General features: G+C 47.3%; 2 protein-coding genes across 5 annotated transcripts in view; one reads left to right on the forward strand and one right to left on the reverse strand.

Moving 5' to 3' along the window:
• LOC119466080 (nuclear pore complex protein Nup153-like) overlaps positions 1–7,666 on the forward strand; it is a 68,978-nt gene extending 61,312 nt beyond the window's left edge. For all 3 annotated transcript variants that reach the window (XM_049657606.1, XM_049657607.1, XM_049657609.1), the window contains exon 16: positions 6,540–7,666. In XM_049657606.1, the coding sequence (XP_049513563.1) occupies positions 6,540–6,642 (103 nt within the window). In that variant the 3' untranslated portion in view covers positions 6,643–7,666. The remainder of the gene's footprint in view (positions 1–6,539) is intronic.
• On the reverse strand, positions 6,198–22,068 carry LOC119466084 (transmembrane protein 68). 2 transcript variants are annotated; one of them, XM_037726576.2, is made up of 7 exons: positions 21,597–22,068; positions 21,111–21,282; positions 19,533–19,700; positions 13,605–13,862; positions 7,481–7,556; positions 7,358–7,421; positions 6,198–6,783 (listed from the first exon to the last, which is right to left on the reverse strand). In XM_037726576.2, the coding sequence occupies exons 1-7, from the start codon at positions 21,675–21,677 to the stop codon at positions 6,691–6,693; spliced, it is 912 nt and encodes a 303-aa protein (XP_037582504.1). In that variant the 5' UTR covers positions 21,678–22,068; the 3' UTR covers positions 6,198–6,690. The 2 variants fall into 2 exon arrangements, with proteins under 2 accessions (XP_037582504.1, XP_037582503.1); XM_037726575.2 differs by lacking the exon at positions 6,198–6,783 and having other exon boundaries at positions 7,217–7,421; positions 21,597–21,686; positions 21,780–22,013.
• Positions 22,069–22,288: the final 220 nt, after the last annotated feature.

The raw sequence follows: 22,288 nt of genomic DNA on the forward strand, positions 1-22,288 counted from the left end.
GTGGAGATTAGCAAGTGGTACAATGCTTACTCATACTTAGACTACTCCCAGAGGAGTTTTTGCTTGAAATATTTTAGTCAGTGAGCTGGTCGCCAACAAATTGTCCGTCTATTGTGATGTAGACAGTGCGCTTCATCCTCGACATCTTTGCACTGAGTCAAAGCGAAACTACTGTTTGCCATAACCTCTGAGGATGAAACCGCGGCCGCTATCGACGGTGACCTTGCAGTTCTGAAGGCAGGCGGCCGACGCACGCACCAGGACAAAATGAAACTACCGTTTGCTGCAACAATTGCGGACGAAGCCACGGCCGCTACCGCCGTGTTCATTGGTGGCGACTACGCATTTTTGAAGGCACGCGGCCGACACGTGCACCGAGTCAAAACGAAACTACTGTTTGCCGCAACCGCTGCAGACGAAACCGTGGTGGGTATTGATGCGATCATGGATGGTGACTGCACAGTTGCCAACGCGGTGCTATGCGCGGCGATAAACGCAAGAATAAAGGCTTTAGAGGCACAATTATGCACGAACCGTTCCAGCGTTGCTATCACGTACGGTTTCCACTGGTGACTATGGCGATGCGGACTTGGCGAGCGCAGAACCAGGGAATATTTATCCGTGGCTCGCGGGACCCTGAAGAGTGGCCTGCAGAACCCACTTTGAGATTCCATGCTCTAGAACGTCTAAGGCGTCAATATAATCGCGAACAGAGCTTTAGTAATCGAGAAATTGAGGTAAATGCTGGACACCATAAGAGACTCCCCAGGGACATTCTGCCGTGGTGGCTCAGTCAGCTAAGGCGTTGCGCTGCTGAGCACGAGATCGAATCCCGGCCGCGGCGGCCGCTTTTTGATGGAGACGAAATGCAAAAACGCCCGTGTGCTTGCGTTGTAGTGCACGTTAAAGATCCCCAGGTGGTCTAAATTAATCCGGAGCCCTTCACTGTGGCGTGCCTCATAATCTGAACTGGTTTTGACACGTAAAACCCCAGAAAGACATTCAGGTACTTACCCGATGACGAAGGCACTCCTTAAATAAACACACTAGTACTCAACCACTTGGATTAAAAAGATCATTTTGTAGATTATAAGATGGCAGAAAATGCTACTTGTCTGCTTCTATTAGATTCTTAGAAAACAATAACTTTTTGGCGTTACCCTTGATAACGACATGGGTGGTGTAAAGGTTTCGTTTTCGCTCGACTCTGCGCCGCGCGCTTTCAAGTTTCAGTAGTTCCATTATCGCATAGTGCTGCGCTGGTGTTACTGGCTCGCTAAACTCGCACTTGAAATTGCAAGCAGCAGAGAATGGGCCACGTCCATGTGATGTCGCGGGAAACCCGAACGGTCCGTGCAACGGAACGTCCAGACGGTGACTAGCTTCTTCGCCCGACGTCACATTGCTGGAGTCCTCGCTGCTTTCGCGCTCGGAAAAGCCGGTGTCGAGGCCGCCGTCGTAGTACGCAACGACGCCGGCAGCGCGAGCCCTCTGCAGCATGTCACGCTCATCGGAGCTTAAATCTCTGAAATCGAGCCAAGCATCACGAGCCAATGTGTCGTCAGTGTTGTCAACAGGGCCTTTGCGACGAGCGTCTGCGATGATCACGTTTACAATTAAGTGCACGCTTTTTCTTCCGCTTTCGCACTGCCGTCTTGGCTCTGTTTCTGGCCGTGCGTCTGCATTTTCCACAAAAAAAGCCGTAGCACCGTTTGCGGGCGGCGTTTTACTCACCAGCGGCACGTCACTATTCAGGCCACGAAGTCACCATTCCTCGCTCGGGAGGGCCGCCGATTTGAAAGGCGCTAAAGGTACGCACATGCTTCGGACGCAATTTTCTCATAAAAGAAGGTATTTTCTTGGCACAAAACAACCATTTTGAGGTTTCTGTGATCATATTTTAACATTCCACGTGGACTTAATATTTGCCTTTAGTGTCCCTTTAAGGGCACAAATAGGCATAAAGTGTTCCTGTGTTGCTGTCATTCATGTACGATTTCCGCTATGAATATGGCGATGAGCACTCCGCTGCTGCGTTTCGATTGGATGCTAGTGCCGTTTTTGCTCTTGCGTTGCACATTTGCGGAAAAAAAAAGCCAGAAAAAAAAGAACTTACCTCAAATGTAGGCCGAATAAAAAAGCGAGGACCGAGTTCACAACATGAAAACAGCATTTATTGAATATGAACATGCCGAGCTCATTCTACGTCATCGCTGCTAGCCTTGTCGCTATCTTCCTTATCGCTGCTATTTTCAAACAGTGCACTATATTCAATACCATCAAGCAGCATTAGAGATGCTGCACTTTTTGAAGGAGCGCACAATCAAAGTTCCTGGGTAAATGTCATCCTCCTTACGGTGCACGCAAAAAGCTTTTCCCGCTGCCCCCTCCAACGATGGACGTTTTTCTCATCCCTCCTTGCGGCGCATGCAAAAAGCATCTCCCGTTGCCCCTCCAACGACGGACGTTTTTCTCATTGATGCGAAAGTCCCGCCCGGCTGGAATGTTTGACGATGCCTATGTGGCTAGTACAACTGTTCGTTAGAAAGCGGTGGTGCCTGTTTGGTGCCATTACGATTGCGCCTCGCCGTATGCTGATGCTACACCATTGCCCCCTCCAACGACGGACGTTTTTCTCATCGATGCCGAAGTCCCGCCCGGCTTGAACGTTTCACGATGCTTCCACGGCTCTACAGCAGTTAGAAATTTCTATGGCAGTTAAAAAGTATCACTATAGTGGCATCGCCTGTGTGGTGCCATTACGATAACGCCACGCCACACGCCAATGCTACACCATACCTATACTACCGATGCAACACAGGTCAAAATGGCGATGTCACTCGTTTACTTCAGTTGGCTACTGGTGCGGCCAGTAGCGCCTGCGATACCGACTTTTCTAGATGGCGCTATCTATGCACCATATTTATCAGTTTCAGTTAAAAACTGTTGTGTTTTTCAAAATCCTTGAATCTAAGCCGACCCTAGAGTTTCATGTATGATTATTTGAAAGAAACCGTCGGCCTAGATTCGAATAAATACGGTAATTGTTTCTGAGGCAGCCAACAGAAACAAAGTGATCGTTTTACATATAGATGCTGCTGCCAAAAATATGAATGGCACTCAGCACCCCAGGAATGTTATTAGGGTGCTTCACATCAGAAAGAAATGAGCAAACAGTACTCGTTTATATGTTTCACACATTTCTAAACACGTTGGCTTCTTTTACATTGAATTTACATACGTCAAATCACAATTAACGAACCTCGATTTACCAAATATTTTTATTTCCCAATCTTAATTACATTAAAAACCATGTATTATTTCTTGCAATTTAACAAAATAATTTCATGACGGTTTGAATTTAACCAAGTTTCCGAACATTTCAAGCATGCACTTGGAGCCTGTATGGCAGGTAAATTTAGCAAAAACAAATTATGAAATGTCGGCCACTGAGGAAGCTCAAACGGCAGAAACACCATCGAAGCGCCTGCGCCGCGCCACAGTATGCAGAAAACACTGCTGCGCCATTTGTCGCTTAGCACCTCGCGAAGGCTGTAAGGCATGTGGCAGTTCGGAGTGCTAGGAGAAACACGAGAGCTGACGATTCTTTATGGCACGTACACACTAGCGGCAAAACGCGCGTGGTGAAAGCTGCAAAACAGGTTTTTCTTGCCGTGGCAGGGATCCCAACTGGACCGATTTTTTGCGGTTTGCCGTGTGCCGCGGATGAAGGAGACCAATGAGGCCTGCTTCCATGACGTGCGCGATGGAAACTGGTGCCATTCGGACCCGCCCGACCGCTCGTTTCGTACTATCATCTGCACGCGTCAGCTCCGTCCGGGAACTGATGCGTGCAGATGATGGAAGGGGGGTGGAGTCTATGCTGTCACGTGACTGCCGCAGCGGCACGCCGCTAGTGTCATTAGTGCAAGGGGGGTGGGGGAAAAAGCAAGCGCGTGGTAAAGTGATCAAGCATGACTTTTTCAGTCACGCGAAACAAAAGTGAAGAAAAAAAAAGAAATGCATATGTAACACAAGATGAATGGACGAAGAAATAGTCGTCACGTGGCTGAAGTGGATGGCGGCGGCACAAGCATGCAACGCGTCCGGGAATACCGCACAAATAGCAGATGGGCCGATTGTCCGCTGTGCGCCAGGGATTAATTACTTGATGGACAGGAGGTCGTGGCGGCGTGGAGGTAAAAACAGGGATAGGCATCGGAGTAGGAGCCCGGAACATCGGTGGTCGTAGTCGTGCGACAGCAGCAGCGTAAGTCAATGGGGCGTTGAGTGGCGAGCAACTTCTTCCCGCACGAAAGCTTTGATCTGCGAGAGGAGGGTGGGATCTTGAAAAGGAGAGGTTAAACCAGACAACGATTCTTGATGGGGAACAGGGCAGCGGGTGACGAGGTGTTGTCAGCGGAGCTCGTCATAGCTTTGGCATAGCTCAATAACTTGGGCAACAGTAGAGGGGCTCTTTGAAATCAGCATCCGAGACGCGTCCTCGTCGATGCCTTTCAATATATGCTTGATTTTATTGCCCTCAGTCATTGATGCATCGATGTGTTTACCAGCTATGTCGAAGATGTAATCAATCTCTGTAAATGTCTCACCAGGCTGCTGAGAGTACGACTGCAGACGCTGTTTGGCATGAAGCTTTCGAACAGCAGGGCGGCTGAACACCTCGATGAACTTTGTCTTGAACACAGTCCAGCTTGGGATTTTGCTTTCGTGGTTCTGAAACCACAAGTGGGCAATTCCAGTGAGATAAAAAAAGACAGTACTTAATTTCATGATGTCATCCCATTTGTTGTTCACACTGACGCGTTCATATGATGAGAGCCAGTCATCAACATCGTGGTCATCAGTGCCGCTGAAGATGGGAGGGTCCCACTGACAGAGTGTGCCAGGGCACGGAGGACTGGGGAGCAGGTGGTGGTAAGCTCGTGGCGCTTTCGGTGGTCATGATGGCAGGGAGAGTCCGGCTGCGCAATTCCAGGATTACAGGAGACCCAGCAAACCTCCACCAATTCTGACAAAGTAGTCCAACACGGCTGTGGACGACACGAATGACAATGACTGGAAGACGCAAGAGCGTAGGCTTAGTCCGGAACAGTGTCTAGCTCAAGCCCCACTTGCGTAGCGCTGGCGATCCGGCTGCGGAGCTCTGCCCAGCGCACTTCTTCCTTACACTATATTCAAGAAATCACAATTCAGAAACAGGTTCTCTTGACTTGGGCGTCTGCGGTGGAGACAACTTTCTTTGGGCAGTCCCTTTCGGAGATAGTTAAACTTTTGCGTGACTCTGCACTCAAAGTGTCTCCGACAAGTGTCTTTGGCACTCTGCCAAGCTCGTTATCAGTGCCAAGAGCACTATCGGCCGTATACGTCAAGGTGTTCAGTGCTGGGACGAGCAAGTCTCGCGAAAACGAAACAATCTCCGTAAGTGATTGCACAAGATCACATCATCTTTGAGATTAAGTGTTTAAGAGGCCTCACAACTATATTATTCGGGGATGCTATCAGGCCACTACAATGTCCACAGAGCCCTTTCAACCGGCCTCGCATTTAAAGAGGGCTTCCCGCTAGTCTTCCCATCGAGCCGCCGAGCCACAGCGAAGTTCCCCCCCCCCCCCCCCCTCGGCTATCAAAATTGCTCTTCTCTCAACGCGGGAGTCATATCGAATGCAATACGCTGCCATAACGTCGCGAATAAGCAGAGTCAAAGCATGAAAGACCACAGGGGACTGCAGCACTATAACACCAATCACAAGTACAGCGAAAATGGCGTCAATTCGAACAGAAAAACAAAGACTTCGGTCGACTTGTCTATGGATGGGATTGAGACAAGTTGCCATCGTAATGGTAAAAATAGTGAAATTTAGGATATTTGTTTTAAGATTACGAATTTTGCTGTTCGAGTGTAATGTGAGGGTAGAGTTTAAGCAACGAAAATCGTGAAAAAAGGCATGTTACAAATGAGTAAATACGGTATCTCTGTTACTGGTAGCTTGCTTCATTCTCGTATTTTCTTGGCCAAAATTGGTAAGCATTAAATTTTGTTATTTTTTTTTCCTTCATTCGAAATCTACTATTTGGCAATTGAACACCCCTACAATAACATGGCAGCTGCCTACAGGCGGTGGAAATTCTGGTCTATAGCAGGCAGTGGACAAAAAGACAGAATAGTCGGAGAATGCGAGCTGGATGTTTTATTCAAAGCTCCACATTCGCAACTGTGCTCTGCTCACTGGCTATCAGAACTTCTGCATTTTTTTTAACTGTACAATACATTGCCTAGCAAAGCTTAAGAAGATAGTGCTTTCAATGTACCTCTTTACAGCTGCCAGTACTTGTTTGCATTGTTCGTTGGGCAATGGGCTTGCGTAAATTGCCTAACCTTGGCATGCAAGCCAGGGAGAAGAGCAGGTCTGACTCATTTGTCCCTTTCTTCCCAACTGGCAGCACAAAAGCTGCCTCCTTAAACTGGAGTGCCTCTTCGTTGATGGTGTGTGTTGGTTGGTCCCTGGCCTATGCAGGCCGGATTCCGAGAACCCGTTCAATGCCACCAGCGGCAGTGGAGGGCCTGCGCAGCAGCGTCGCATCCGCAAGGCCATTCGACGAAAGCCCACACCGCGGTAGCTCTGGACTGTCTGGCTGCTGCCAACACATGCACTGTATGTGCCGCCCTCAGGTCCTGCTGAATCGCTGCGCCAGGGCCCGCACAATGCTGCCCGGAATCTCCTGGTGCTGCTGAATGAGGGCCTCCACTGCACTGGCCGCCTGCGAGACATTTGGGGGATGACAGTGTTTCTGCTGTACGCTGTTCAGAAAGGGGTACTCGTGTGAAAAAGCCTTGCACTGTGCTGGTATGACGCCTTGTGGCTGAAGACTCGGAAAATACTGGCAGTGTGCTGAGCACTTTTTGTCGATGAGCTAAGCCAGGGTATTCCACTTATCCCTGTTTAAGCTTTGCACAGTGTGATGCTCCTGTGCCCCACCCCCTTCCATTTTTTTTTTTTTTTGCGCAGCGGTCAGATTTGATGCGTTTTATGTTGCTTTGACAACTTCCAACGTGATGGGAAATTCTAGTGCAGTTGTTAATTTAATGAGTTGTAAAAATTTGGGGCGAAAGGATGCGAGAGCAGAGCTCGGAAAAGAATGAATACTCTTGCTATCTCTGTACAGTCTTGTGTAGATATTTTTTATTTGAAATTTACACTAGAATTTCCCGAAGTTGTTGGAGTAGCTGAAGTTTTATTTTAATCTTAGGAGGTATGTGCACGCAATTGCAGCATACTGTAGTCCCAGTTTGCACCTTTAGCAAGGGAGTTGACAATAATTTTTGGCTGCTCACCTTGTGGGCAAGCTCCTGAGGTGACATGTTTGGGTCAAACGGAATGGGCGGCCCAACGATGGTCCTGCAGTGCGGGTGAAACAGTTAGAAGGGTTCAATTAAAGTATTCTGCTAGGCATTTACCTCAATTTTACGGGGAACCCTCCGTATATTGGTACAATGGGAAGCCTCGTCCTGTCGTATAGCCTCTTGAACAGACCTGTGCCAGCGGGAGAACACGAGGGCCCCCTTATTTGGAGGCCGTTCCGCAGCAGAATATTGATGCCCTTGCAATTCAAGATGCGCAAATAAACTTGTTCAACATGCAGACCTTCTGGAGCCTGTCTCAATGCGAGTCTCCACTGAATGTATTCGACAAGCATATGCAGAACACTGTAAACACTCCCTGACTGCGCTCGCAAAAGTGACCTACCATACTTACTTGAATCTAACGCGTGCTTTCTTTCCGATAAAACAGGTCCAAAAATTGCATGCACGTTAGAATCAAGTACGACCCTAAATCTGCGTTACCATATCGCGAGCAGCATTTCAAAATGGCTTCGTATGTGCTTCGAGCCTAGCTGCTGTAACTTCCTCCATGTGCTTAGGCATTAGTCTACTGTCTGTCTTCCCTTTTTCTGCGTTTGTACCAAGTTCATCATGATGCCACATTTAAAAGGAACGTGATCAAGTGTGCGGAGACGGGACGAAAATCGGGCTGTATCACGGGCATTCGGAGAACTCGAAACATGCGTGCGGGACTGGCACACACAGAAAAAGAGTATTTTCACCAGCAAAGCAACACTGAAGGGTTTTAGTGGACTGAAGCAGGATATATTCTGCAACGGTCAACTTCGGCGATACGATTGCCTTGGCCATATCTTGAAAGCGATCTGCGACGTTGAGAGAGTCCGCTGCTGCTGTCGCGCTTTGTCACTCCAACGTTCTTACCTGGTCGAGCGAGATGTGTTCATATTTGCTCGAGCATGCATGACACCATGCTTCTCAATTTAGTTAGCAAATGTTTACAAGTTTAAACTGCGACTTTTTAAGCTTTATAGGCTCACAAGTTTCGGTGGTGGTGGTGTCAGGCTGAAAAGTGATCCTGGTGATAGTGCAGAAAGGGTCCAAGCTCAAATGCACATATCAGGGACAAAAAAGAGAGAGAGAAAAAGAAAATCACCAGCCCTTCCCGTGTCGAGAAAATGGGGGTAAGCGAAGGTTGTCGTGTGTGTACTTGACCTACTACTATTGTTTCCCTTTCGTGCAACGTTTCCTTCCCTCAATGTGTACACTTAATAAACATTTGTTTTATTACCGTGACATGTGAACTTCACGTTACTCTGATGAAGGTCAGATACACACACATGACAAGCTTCACTTGCCCCCATTTTCTCGACAGGAGAAGGGCTGGTGAATTTTTAGTTTTTTTCTTTTTTTTGCAACATCAGTGCATTGGGAGTAAATCTTTGTTTTTCCAAATGAGAGAAAGTTGTACTTCTGTATGAAAGCATCAGGTACGCGGTACTGTAAAGGATTTCTTTTTCTCTCTTTTCGTCACGGAAAACAGGTGTGCATTACAAGAGAGGGATCGTTAGAATCGAGCAGGGTTCACACAGCCCCTTGAAATGCTTGATATTGACAGTATAAGTTCAAGAGCCCTTGAAACTACTTGAATATCCATGAGCCTCCTTGCAATCCTTGAAAATCCCATGGGATTTGTTCTGCTAGAAAAAATTAACGACGTACCTCCAGAAGTCTCGCTGATTTTAAAGGCCCTTTCGCTTGCGAATGCCCATGAAAACAAGCTGTGTTGACTAAAGGGCAACATCAGGAAGTTTCGGTTTTAAATCCCGCAGCCCCTACGTCGTCTGGCAACTAATATGCATTGGAAATAAAATATAATACAATGCGAGGCATATCGCTCGGTCGGTTGGCGTATAGTGCCTAGAATATATATACCCTAGTGTGCCGTCCACCGAGCGTCTCCAACGCAGGACGGTGACACGGGCAGTGATGCCTGCCGCCGCGAGCCACCAGACGGCGATGCCTGTCGGCACCATGCTAAACAGTGCGGTGTTTGATTTGCGTTCGTTTGCGATGCGTTGATTGCTACGCGTCAATTGCAATGCATAGTTCATTTCACGCATTGCTGCCGCTTTCGTTGCAGTCTTTTCTTCTTGTGAGTGGGTGTTTTGCGTCTGTGTGCTCTCATCTGTCTAAAGAATTTTTAAGACAGGTCGCGAAACCGTGGTTTCCCAGACAGAGACACGGAAAGAAACGGCTCATCTCATTACCGAGTGCATCCGCAGACCCCGAACGTATCGTGGATTGGGACAAGAACATAAAAGAGGCAGATCGCCGGGCAAATGAGGAGACTCTCGTCGTGTCTCGCCTGAAGTCCGCCCATGTCTCGGCATGGTCCGGCACAGTCTCGTCATGCAGCGCACCAAGCGGCCGGCGGCGGCAGGCATCACACTCTGTGCTACCGCGACACCCGCACTCTGAACACTAGTAAGTGCTCTTTTAGGCACTATAGTCGGCGGGCCATCAGTGAAGTTCACGTTTGCGTTGTATGTTTACTTTGACAAGATGCCAGGCGGGAAGTGCAAGTTGCAAGCCTGCGTGGCTTCAACATACGGACTATCGTCACTGGATGAGACCGGAACCAAGTGATCCTTATCGAGCAAAGTGCACAATATGTCAGAAGACAGTCGACATTGCAACGATGGGGGAATCTGTCTTGAAGAGCCACCATAAAGGTGCGAAGCACCGGTCCAAAGTTGCAGCAGGTGAGGGCTGCTCATCCGTCGCAAGTTTTATGCAAGCGGCAAATCTGACGTCCGAGGTACTTGTCAGCGTGAAAGCATGGCAACTTCCTCTCGGGCTGCAACACTTGACGAAGACTGCAGAAAGCATGATTCCATGATCGAAGCAGAGATTTTGTGGACGATGAAAGTTGTGTCGTCACACTACTCCTACAGCTCCAGTGGATCCATTTCCCAGCTACTCCAAAAGATGTTTCCGGATAGCGAGGTCGCGAGAAGCTTCGCTTGCTCCGAGAAAAAATGCGCGTACATCGTGTGCCATGGTCTGCGCCCATTTTTCACTTCGCAAATACAACAAATGATGGAGAAGTCCGACAATTTTGTTGTGCTTTTTGACGAAACCTTGAATGAATACCTGCAAAGAAAACAACTTGATGTTAACGTCAGATTGTGGAACAACTGTGAGGTGACAGCCAGATATCTGACTTCGACATTCAAGGGTCACAGCACAACGGACGACCTTATGCAGAAGGTGACTGAAACACTCGCGTCCTTTCCCCTGAACAGGATTGTGCAGCTCTCGATGGACGGCCCAAATGTCAATTGGAGTCTTTTCAACAAGTTGCAGCAGCACATGAAGAATGACTTTCAAGTTCAGTGCTTGGATATTGGTTCATGTGGCTTGCACACAGTGCATAATGCTTACAAAGCAGGAATGCATGCGACGAGCTGGCCAGTTGGCGCCTTTCTGTTGAGCGTATTCTCACTCTTCCATGATGCACCGGCCCGCCGTGAAGATTTTGTTGAAGAAACAGGGAGCAAGCTGTTTCCACTTCCTTTCGTACCCCACCGTTGGGTCGAGAACGTGCTAGTACTGGAGAGAGCCTTGGCTATGTGGGAGGGAGCATTTGAGGCACTACACCGAAGCAGTGAGCAACTATAGACTACCCTTGGCGAAATGTAGAGCGTATGAGAATGTCAGTGCTTTTCTAAAGGACCAGCTTGCATTTGCGAAACTCAACTTTTTCCCTAAACGTTGCAGTGGTTGTGCAGCCTTTCCTGACCGTTTTTCAGAGTGATTCTCCAAAGACATTTTATTTAGCAAAAGAGCTTGAAACTGTCTTGAGGAGCCTCCTTGCAAGGTTCGTGAAGCCCTCGGTATTGACAGAAGCCACGAGCATCACGAAACTACTGCGAATTGATGTTCAGGATGCTGCCAATTACACGTCACTTGAGAAGGTGGACGTTGGATGTGTGGCTGGAAGATCTTAAAAGAGCGGAAAAGCGAGTACCAAGTGCGTTTTTGAATTTAGGGGCGAGTGTCGGAAGTTCATTGTGAACATGATCCTGAAAATCATGAAGAGAAGTCCTCTTAGGTACCCTCTGGTTCGAGGGTTGTCATGTTTCGACCCCAGAGATATGTCGAAGACAGAAATGTGCCTTGGGAAGCTGTAAGCTGTTCTTAACTGTTTAATTGACAGCAAGCTTCTTTCTGAGCACAAGAGAGCTAGTGTGTGTGCACAGTACATTCAGTTCTGCCAAGAAAAACGGCATGAAGTGCAAAACTATGAAAGAGACCATGAACGCCTTGACACTCTCTCTGTGCGCCTTTTGAAGCATGACGCGGCGTTCTCGATGTTATGGGAAGTACTGAAGGTTCTTCTCTTGCTTAGCCATGGGCAGGCTTCAGTAGAAACAAGCAGATTGCGGTTGAAAATATGGCAGAGCTCTCGTATATCTCACGAGTCATCTGCGAGGCCGTGAAAACCCATGGTGGGCTGCTTGACGTTCCACTGTTGAAATAACTGAAGTCATCAGTGCGCCAACCAGGCATAGGTGTTATGTGTTATACATGGACGAACAGAAGAAGCAAGCTGTAGCATAGCAGGTAACCCTGAAGAGAAAAGAACTCGAGCTAGAGCTACAGAGCATGCAAGAGAAGAAGGCAAAGCTCAAAAAAACTCTGAAGTGCTTGCAGGAGTCGGCGGATTGCTTTTCGGAAGACGCCGAAGCAAAAAAATGACCTGACTTGTCTTGTCAAGGCCGAAAGTTTCCGTCGGAACAGCGAAAACCTGTAGTTCTTATCGTACGACTAGTGAATGCTGATGAGTAGGAGATATATTTTACAACACTGGAAATTAAGTTTGTTGGTACACACTAAATTATTTTTATGGGACAGCTTCAGCAGTTGTCCAGCCCCACTTAGAGGGGACACTGTACATAGTTTCATACACAGCAGGCAGCACTTCGGAGGCTGGAGCAACCTTTCGTACTGCCTGTAGTATTTGAAAAAATAATGCACGAAATAGGAATGTGCAGCACAATTTTGACTCCCATATTTTTACGGTCACAATCAAGTGCTATGTGGAAGACTGCAGATGAACCTATTGATCACAGATGGGTGACAAAAGTGACGTTTGTACAAGCACTCATTGCACAGTTTCTGCAGCACACCGCCTACGGTCATGACTAAATCGTGGAGCATTATCAAGGCATACAAACAATACATTACGGCATAACCTCGTTCATACAATTCTGTTACGGTGGAGTTCCAGGTGCCAGCGTTATCAATTGAGAACACACACAAAAAAATTCACTGAAGATTACAATACTCCCAATGCGAAATTTGAGCGTGAAGCGCGTTGCAAACAGAATGAAGTGTGGCGCGACTGGCTCAATAATTGCGAGAGGCAGCGCGTGGGCACGATTCACAGCAGCCACCGCAGACAGACCTCCACTCAGGCAGCACTTTGTTTCCTTATATGGTATCGGTGGTCGTGCTCACGGGATGCCTTATCGATGGCGTCATCGGTGAACAGATGACACGTGCTACTCTGGTGCAGAACACATCTTGTGTGGCACTCCACTTTCCTCCTCACTCTCTTTTTTTATCCTCCGCTATGCTGACGCTCAACGCAGGAAAGCTGCACTATAAATTGACCCAATACAGTTGCGCTTCTTTTTAACCGGTTCATGCATTCCTGGAAAACACTCTTTCGGCACCGATGTTCAGTGCATCGCGAAACTGCGATCATATAAGTTTTCCGGCCGCATGATCCCATGTAAGCAACAATAAGCGCAAGGCTCGCGTGAACGATGGCCGTAGCTGCCCGCCTGGCTCACGGAGTAACATATTTCTACGAGCACTTTACTTGCATAGCTCACACAGCACTGCTCGCTAAGTATGAAATAACGAGCAACTGTTGACCAGTTTAAGACTGACATTTTTTCACAACTACTATTGTCAGTCATATTGCTGAAAAAATTTAGGTCAAAATTCTGTGTTTTTTAATTTTTGTGGGCTGTTTTATCAAAGAAAAAGTTGTCGAAACTTGCTAGGTCGAGTTCCTTTAAATGCACTGTAGTAAGAGTAGACTGTCAAAACGTAAGACAGCATGCAGAAGTGTAATTTACTAATGCAGCTAGCAACGTATGTGGCACCAAAACAATATTCTACAAGGTGGATGCGTGAGCCCATCAATTGCATGCACAAGCAGTACCACGGCCGAAGGCGACTGCCCGGAAGGCTTCACGGATGTTCACTGTGAAGACGGGCACAATGGGCACTCGAGCCTCGATGGCAGCCTTGGCAAAGCCCAGCCGTTTCTTCCAGAGTAAACGGTACCGCTCATCCCCAAACTGGGCCTCGAGCACACCTCCCGGGGCGATGGCGAGAAGGTTGCCATCTCGCATAACCTGGGCACAGCTCTGCACGGTGCCAGGGCTCACCTTGAACACCTCCGTCAAGATCTTGAAGCCTGTGGCAAACAATCACATTTGTGAGCTGTGCACAGTTGTGGATTCAACATAGTGGATGCTTTTACCTACTGGAGAATAAATGGCTGCTGCTCGTCCTAATTCGTCAAATGGCCAGTGGTTGGTGCTCACTAAACTTCACCATCCATCTTTTTTAAGAACTCGGCTGCAAATACAGTCGACTTCCGTTAATTCGACCCTGACAGGACCGATGAAATTAATCGAATTATCTGGCAAGTCGATTTAAACAAAATGCAGAAAAAAACTCCATTACACACCGATGGTTCATTTAGCTGTATTTGCCCGATTCTAACACTCGACCGAATGAAATGTGTGCCCACTTTCTATATCTCCAAAGTGAGACTAACATAGAAATGACATTAAAGCTCCTAAACAAAGTAGAAATCTAATGTGCACCAGATTTTTTAGCAAGAATAATGGCTAAGAGTATAATATGTGTTGCACAATGGCGGACGGTTTTCTAAAGTCAGCTTCACTGCAATACATTTGTATTATGCGTAAAGCACACGAATGCCACAAGAGTGGTTTTTCATATCGTGTTCGACTGCACCACGCAGGCAATTGACGGCCTAATTTTCTTGAAAAAAAAAAGGGAAAAATAAGACAGTGCCTGTTAGAACCAGGTAAATACCGTAATCTGTTATTGCTTGAAAATCTTACTAGGGCTGGTTGAAAATAGGCATTTCCGATGGCAGATGGTGTTTGTTCAACGCATCCCTATCTCCTTAGCTCTGCAGAGACAGACACTGCCACTAAAGGGGTCACCATAGGGGTCGGGCGCATGCATGCTGACTGATCAAGTTCAAATTATCCAGCAAAGGCCAATTGCAGGATCGAAATAACAAAGGTTCAGTCCCATAGAAATGCATGGGTGCCGGCCGGGTCACTTGTTGCCCGTTTGGCATAAGAGGCAAACAAATTTGTCAGTATAAGAATATTGGCACCTTCCTAAGTAGGTTGTGAACAATACATACACAGCTACCACTATTGGCTTTGAAGGCCACCATTGGAGAGACTGGCACTGCTATTGCTACGACGTAGAAAGTGACATGACGCGATTCGTGTTTGTGCCTTCGCCACAACCAAAGCAGCTTTCTGGCTCGGCGATTGAAGCCTTGATTGTAGGGCTGTAGGTAACGTGTTTCATTCCCAAGGAAGCAATTTTGTTGCTCACTCTTACAGCATGGTTTATTGCTTGGTGCTGCAGTGTAAGACTTATTCGACCGAGCCCAGTGAGAGTTTCCACGCATACCCCAAAACGAAGCGGCAGCAAGATACTTGGCTGCTAAAGTCGCAATGAAATACTATGCTGATCGTAAGAGTCGAGCAAGCAGTGGACAAAGGGCTTGTAGTGTGCTCGTTTGATATGAGATCAGTCAAAATACCCTGTGCAGAGATGCATGCGACTTGCATGCACACACACGGCAGAAGCGTGGATTCAGGAGACAGAAATACAAGTGGTTGAAGTTCACGTATCATAATGGACCGGTGATAAACCATTGTCCTGCAATAATTCTGGCGAAAGTGGTAAGCCACAATCTCCATGACGAATGCTAACAGTACTGTTTTTCGGCAAAGTTGTGTATAGCTACATTTATGAAAGATCATGTGAATTGAATGCGAAAGCATCAGGTTGCTCGCTCACTAAAAATTTTGCTGCCCTGCACACCAGACTGGAATATACACACTAGGTTCTTCTCCAGCCAAGGTGCCACACATACAATGCTTCAAACATGCAGACACTTGGAATTAACCGTGGTTGAACCACTGGAACCACTGGAGATTTTTCCCCCTTTTTTTTCTTAACAGCTTGGCTAACATTAGCTGGGACATCACTTGTGTGCATGATGTTTCCTCTCAATGATTGATCTCACGAAGGTTGGCAGCTTGTTTCGTCCATCCTTCTGTCACCGGAACGACACTGCTGAACAACAGGTTTTCGGCATTGTTCTTCAAGCTCCTGAGGACTATTCGAGCTTCTCTGCACACACTAAAAGGCACGTAAAGCTGCCACAAAAATCACACGAACACACCAGCCAGCTGCTGTGCCACCGCGCAGTCACTGTTGGCAGTGTATGAAGGACTGAGAAGTTTTGCGACCAGTAAAAAAAACATCAATGACTTGGCTTTTGCACACAATGTTATAAACACTCCATTATTGAAGCTCGTTTCGTATACAGGCTAGCTGTGGGGTTTTCTCGTTTTCGCAGCTAGAAGCGCTAAGCATTTATGCACACCTGTGCATAAATGTGCTCCATCAAACCTGCATGCCATTAATAATGTAGTTTCTGCAACACTCCACGCTAGCTAATCAGAACTGAACGATCTACAAGAAGCGCTGCAATAAAGATTAGGCTAATTATAAAGGCACTGAATGCTTTACGTGAAAATGTTGGTAATCTGCAAAACCTCTTGTGAAGCAGCAAGTCAATTTTTGTTGTGGGCCTAAAGGACAGGAATGCAGGCTTCTTGTCCCTGCGCCAGAAAAAAGTGCAGCAGCAACCAACCTTTTCGAATGCTTGGTGGCATATTTCAGAGCTATTGTTTAGATCCTAGTATAAACTGCATTACTAATGGCATGACCAAAATGTTACCATATCTGCACCAAATGTAATGAAACTTTTATTGTTTTTTTACGGTTAAGAATGTGAGGAAGATATGTAAACAGGTGCACAACGCACCCATACAAGCTGCAGACTAGAACATTCGTAACGCTACATGCCAGCGCCGCGCGGCCGGCTCGCGATATTCATCAAGGAAGTCTGAGCCAGGATAAAACGCCACGATTCAATTCCAATGACATTCCTTGGCGCACTTCGTCAGTGGTCAGAGCGGCGCTCCGCTCGCGTTGTGAACGGGACAGGCCGGGGCCGGCCGCGAACGGCGAATAGTAGCATAGAGGCCTCGAAATCCGCGAGCTGAACACGCCCTGGCCTACCCTGGCACCGGAACGAGCGAGGAGGGCGCACAGCACGTGATGAAGCTAGGGCGCTTTGATACCAAGCCTGGCTTCCCTAGTTGAAGCAGATCAGTCATGGCCGCTTCGAAGACTGACTGATCGCAGCGGCTCTATCCCGAAAACAAGAGCGCTACTAGTAGTTTCGGAGCGTTTCGAAATCTGCCACTGGCATCCGCCATCCGTGACGCACAGCCCGCACGCGGAGGCAGCGCAGGCATAGAATGGCGCAGGCGCACAATGCGGTAACGGATCGCGCAACGCTGCGACGTTCAAACGGGACCGCGACACTAGACACCGTAGCGACACGCTGCCCCGAAAGGCGCACGCGTGAGTACACTTGCACCTGCGCAGATAAGGGCGCGCGTCGCGGTAGCGGATCCCGCCGGCGTCCAGTTTACCCTTTCATTGCGCGCGCTCTCGCGCACCAATGCACGTCTGTATTTCTCGCTTTCCTGCTCAGCTCAGTAGTCGAGTAGTTAAACTCGCCGACATTTGAAGCACGAACTTTAAATTGTAGTAGAAATGATGGGGAGGGGGGAAGGGGATATTAAGGCTCACAATATTTTTTAAAAATTTTGGCGTTTAGCTTAATGTGCAAAGAAATTCACAGTGAGAGAAGGTTCCAAAACTAGCATGCGTATAAACACTCAACACACTTGCATTGTTCTGTTTGCTGAAAGGCTTACAGACTAATGCTCTTCAAATGATCAGTGAAGTGGATCAGCATGGAACTTTACAAGCAGCTGGCGTTGCAAGGTGCATGTGAAACAATCATTAACTGCCTAATACACTGCAAGATATGCAGCCACTAATTTATGCCAACAACTGCATATATGTTCACAACAGCATTATGTTCGCCCAAAGCAAGTGGCAAAGCTGTACAGTTTTGAAGCTACAAGCATGCAGTACTTAACAAAAAGACATGATACATAAGCTTTCTCAGAGAATAATTATAAATTAAATTCTGGGGTTCTACGTGCCAGAACCACGATGTGATTATGAGGCACACCATAATGGAACTCCGTATTAATTTTAAGGACCTTCGGTTCTAGCATGCACCCAATGCCATTACACGGGCGTCCTTGTATTTCGCCCCCATCAAAATGCGGTTGCCACGGCCGCGATTTGATCCCAAACCCTTGGACTTAGCAGCACAACACCAAAGCCACTACGGCGGGTAGAGATGAATATCAACTATGGTATAATGCATCGTTAGTACCTTAGTTGTGCAGCAGGCAATAATAAAATATTTCTGGTATTACAAACCATAAGAAAACCTGCAAAACAGAAATATCACCATTTTATTGTTCACTACTCCACATTAGCAAATTAGCTCATAAAACTAAATGGTCAATTTTCTTGTTATTGTTTGGCATTTGCTTGCGCAGTGAGTTTGAGTGTACTAGCAGCTGTCTCCAGTGGCACTCGGTAATGTTGAATTGTGACTAAAGTGCAATTGAGTGAAGCAAGATTGACATTGAGCTTGTTTGGTAATAAACATGCAGCTTCACTTGAACAGCATAGAGTTCTATCTGGATTTACTCCAGTGCTACTTAATGTGCATAAATTACATAATTACTTATTTGCCTAATTACATATTTGACTTTACAAGAGCAAGTGGGCAATTCGGGTTGGTTGGTCAATGTTCATGCTGAATTTTTCTTTTAAGTGCAACAGAGACAAGTATAGGTTAAAAATAAGATAGTGACAAAACAAGAACTTATTGAAAACAGCTTTAGCATTCACCGAATGCAACAGATTTCTCACCTCTAACAGCAGCCACGTCCAACAGGTAAGCACAACTCTTGTGTTTACTGGCATTGTCTCCTCCCCACTAATGCTAAAATTGTCCCAACTTGGCTTCATCGGTTACCATAACATCTTCCTTGGTTATCTTGCATGAGATAGGTAACTTATGATGCTAATTGCCTCCCTGGATTCTTGCCAGGCCTGGGGCAATCCGGATAACCGACACGAACGACTGCAGAGATTAGACCCTACCATGAAATTTAGGCTACCACCGAAAATTCAATGCAGCTGTGCCAGTCTTCTGCACAGACTAAGGCTGGGGGTAGCGTTTATACGCACCTCATGCGATGCACCGAATCTCCAGACTGTGAGTTGTGCAATGTGAATGAGACTATAGGTCATGTGCTTTGTGACTACCCTAAGTACGTGGAAGAGCATCAAAAGTTGAGCAATGATTTTACGTGTCTCGACAGCCCACCGTTGTCAGAGGACGTTATTTTAGGCCCTCGAGTTTAATCGAGTTTTAAGGCCATCCAGGCATTACTGGACTTTTTAAAAAGTATGGGCCTGGACTGTAGGCTTTGAGTATACCAAATTGCTTGCCATATGTTTTACATCCTCTTTCTCTCGTCACCCATCATGCGCCTCTTTCTTTCCCTTTTCCCCCAACGCAGAGTAGCTGGCTAGAGGAATGTGCCTCAGGCAGACCCTCTCTGCACTTCGTATCATTAAACCTCTCTATGACTGACTATTCTGCCCACATAGCAGCACTGTTTTCGTTGTTCTATTGGCAAAATGACCAATGGCTGACAGGCCCTTCAAATGCAACATTTGAGGAGATTACATATTAGAGATACTAAGAGGTTTGTTGATGAATGCGCTGCAGATTTTTACATACATTTGCTACATTTGCCTCACAACATCTGGCAGAAGCAGTACACACCTGGCACCATGAACAGGAAACGGTCGCCAACACCACTGATGAGGCGACGCTTGTGTAGCAGGCAGCTGGCCACGAGGTAGTAATAGTCGAGGGGCAAAGCGCCATGGTAGTAGACAAGCAGTGCTCCGCCAGTGTCTGGGATGTTCTCTATTCCTTGGACCTCATAACCTTAATTAACCAGGGGGTAAAGATGGCTAGTACGTAAGAAAATAAATTAAAGCACATGTTGTACACTCGACCACAAAATCTTTCGTAACACTGAAGCCCAAACCCAATGAGCGCGATGTTGTGCACAACAGCGATGAGCGACGAAATGGGCTGTTGCGCGAACAGATTGCCTGGTTCTAAAAATATAAAATTCGTCACTTGGAAGTGCTATGAGTGACTAGCCAATAGCGCGAAGCCAGAACAGGATGTACATCAGTCAAGTACTACCAATTGTCGCACGGAACGAGCAAACGACTAAATTTTGATACGTGCAAGGATAACAACCTTCAGAAATATTTTATGTTGCTCTTTATAGTAAAATACATCAACTGAAATTAATAAAGCACACATCACATTAGTTTCAATCGTATTTGTTGCCCTCATACCAACAACACCGGGGAGACGTCGCTCGCGAAGGGTTCGACTTGTAGGCGACGAGTGAAAACGACAACCATCTACATTCCATCGGTTGTTGCCATCGCGCGCAAGATTGTTTGTGTAATGTGTAAGAAAAAGAATGAGCTTTTCTTGCCCTTTTCCTGCGCAACAAGAAAATCAAAGATGTACTGTGATTATTGCAGACGGCAGTGCTGACTGCACCTGTTGGTTTAACAATACAAGGGCGCGATCTTGTACGCGTTCCAAAATGGAACGGAGGCGGTCCGTTCCATCGAGCCGCACACGAGTGGTCAATTTGAACTGTGACGATCAAATCGACCAATCGTGTGTGGCTCGATGGAACGGACCGCCTCCGTTCCATTTTGGAACGCGTACAGGATCGCACCCCAAGTCTCAAGCTTTGAGGTGACTGTTTCTTCACAGTTCCTGTGTTTCATACATTTTTGCTGTCAATAGCGGATACGTACGAAATAGTCTGCTGTATTCTGCAGTTGTGTTAAAACCAAGAGGGCAGATATGGACACATGCCTTTGATGCAATGAACCACATGCAACATAGTTCTCATTTGCCACCTAGCATATAAGTCAAGATGCTGTTCATACTGTTCCGCAAGGCACTTGATGCTGCGTGGCACATGGAGACATTGTAACGTTAATTGATTTACCCTACGCTCATTTTCTTGCACGAGCATGCGCTGAAGGCAAGTCAAAGCACCACAGGCCTGCTTGATAATGGGGAATTTCTATTTGTTGATTCGTGAACGTCATAGCGAGCGTGAGGTGTGCAATGCATGCGATAGGGACCCCTAATGTTAGTATCTCTACAATATATTAGCTTTTCAATGTTAGGTAATGAAGTTTTTTTTTTTTTTTTTCGTTATGGAGAATACGTCTCACTCTACGCTTTCTGGTTTGTACGCACGGGTAGGGAGTCTGCGGATGTTATATCGAACTGAGCTCTCGCCTTGCTCACCATGCCAGACGCGGCCATGGCCCGACCACAGGAGCGCCAGGGTGTACCGCGCACCATCCCAAAAGTGGCGGGCGTACGCGTCTCGCAGAGGAAGCCGGTAGCGGTAGATGTGCAGGAAGAGTATGGAAATGTACAGCAGCAAGATGATGAGCGTCGGGAGCAGGAAGGCCACCTGCAGCACAGCATGCGATTGGCTTGAGCCACCTGAACAAGAGACGACGCCATACGGTGCCCCGGAAATATGCGCAGGCATGCCTCGGATAACATGCCAAGAGACCGCTCAATCACTAGACCGCTGACCCAAAGTATCCGACGTGCAATCGAATCTGAGTAAACGTGGTCAGACCACAGTCGCTCGCTCGAAACTCAACCGCAGTTTGTTCGCGCGGAAAGTACTCGCATGTGACGCCGCGAGTCTTCTATTCCGGCATGCGAGCGCTACATACAATGTCAACATTTGTGCGCGCGTAATGGGGAGCACTCAACTGCCACAGGTGTGAAGAGCCAGACGAGCCAGTTGAAGTAGTCGAGGTCCGAGACCCAATGCAGCAAACTCGGCGCCTCCATGGGGCTTGCCTGGACGCCGCGGCGATGCCTCGGTTAAGCAACGGCGGCTCGTCGCCGCCGCCGGCAACCACCTGGGTTGCAGCAGCAGCAGCAGCCGCTCACCTGAGCATTTCCTCCTCAGGAAAAGGCTACCCGCGGGACACAAACCCCCGCGGCATCAGCGACGACACCGCTGTTACGCGCACTTCTGCTCTCTGCTCGGCCGACAAACGCTGGTTCTTGTCTGATCCGACCATCTAAGATAGCGTGCTCATTTTCCTTGCCGCAGCGGTAGACCTTGCCACCTCGCACCTAAGAGGAAAATGCAACGGAAACTAGTTTCTTCCATGCCAGCGGCAGCGGTGAGGCGGTGTTTGTTTGCAAGTGCGCTCACAGACACACTAAACCTGTCAGTTGCGAAACCAGGCTCAAAAATCCCACCATTGTTTGTGTTAAAATTCTCGAAATTGAAGAGCTTTGCGCCACCTATGAATACAAAATACAACCAAAAATACCAAAATGCACTTTTTTTTAACATTAATCAGTAGTATTTCTTTCTTATAGGTATCGCGACAATCTGGCTGCAGGCATTTGTTGATTTACAACTGAGGGAAGCTTTTTGAGACGTAAGA

The sequence above is a fragment of the Dermacentor silvarum genome, chromosome 10 (assembly GCF_013339745.2).
Source record: "Dermacentor silvarum isolate Dsil-2018 chromosome 10, BIME_Dsil_1.4, whole genome shotgun sequence".
NCBI lineage: Eukaryota > Metazoa > Arthropoda > Arachnida > Ixodida > Ixodidae > Dermacentor > Dermacentor silvarum.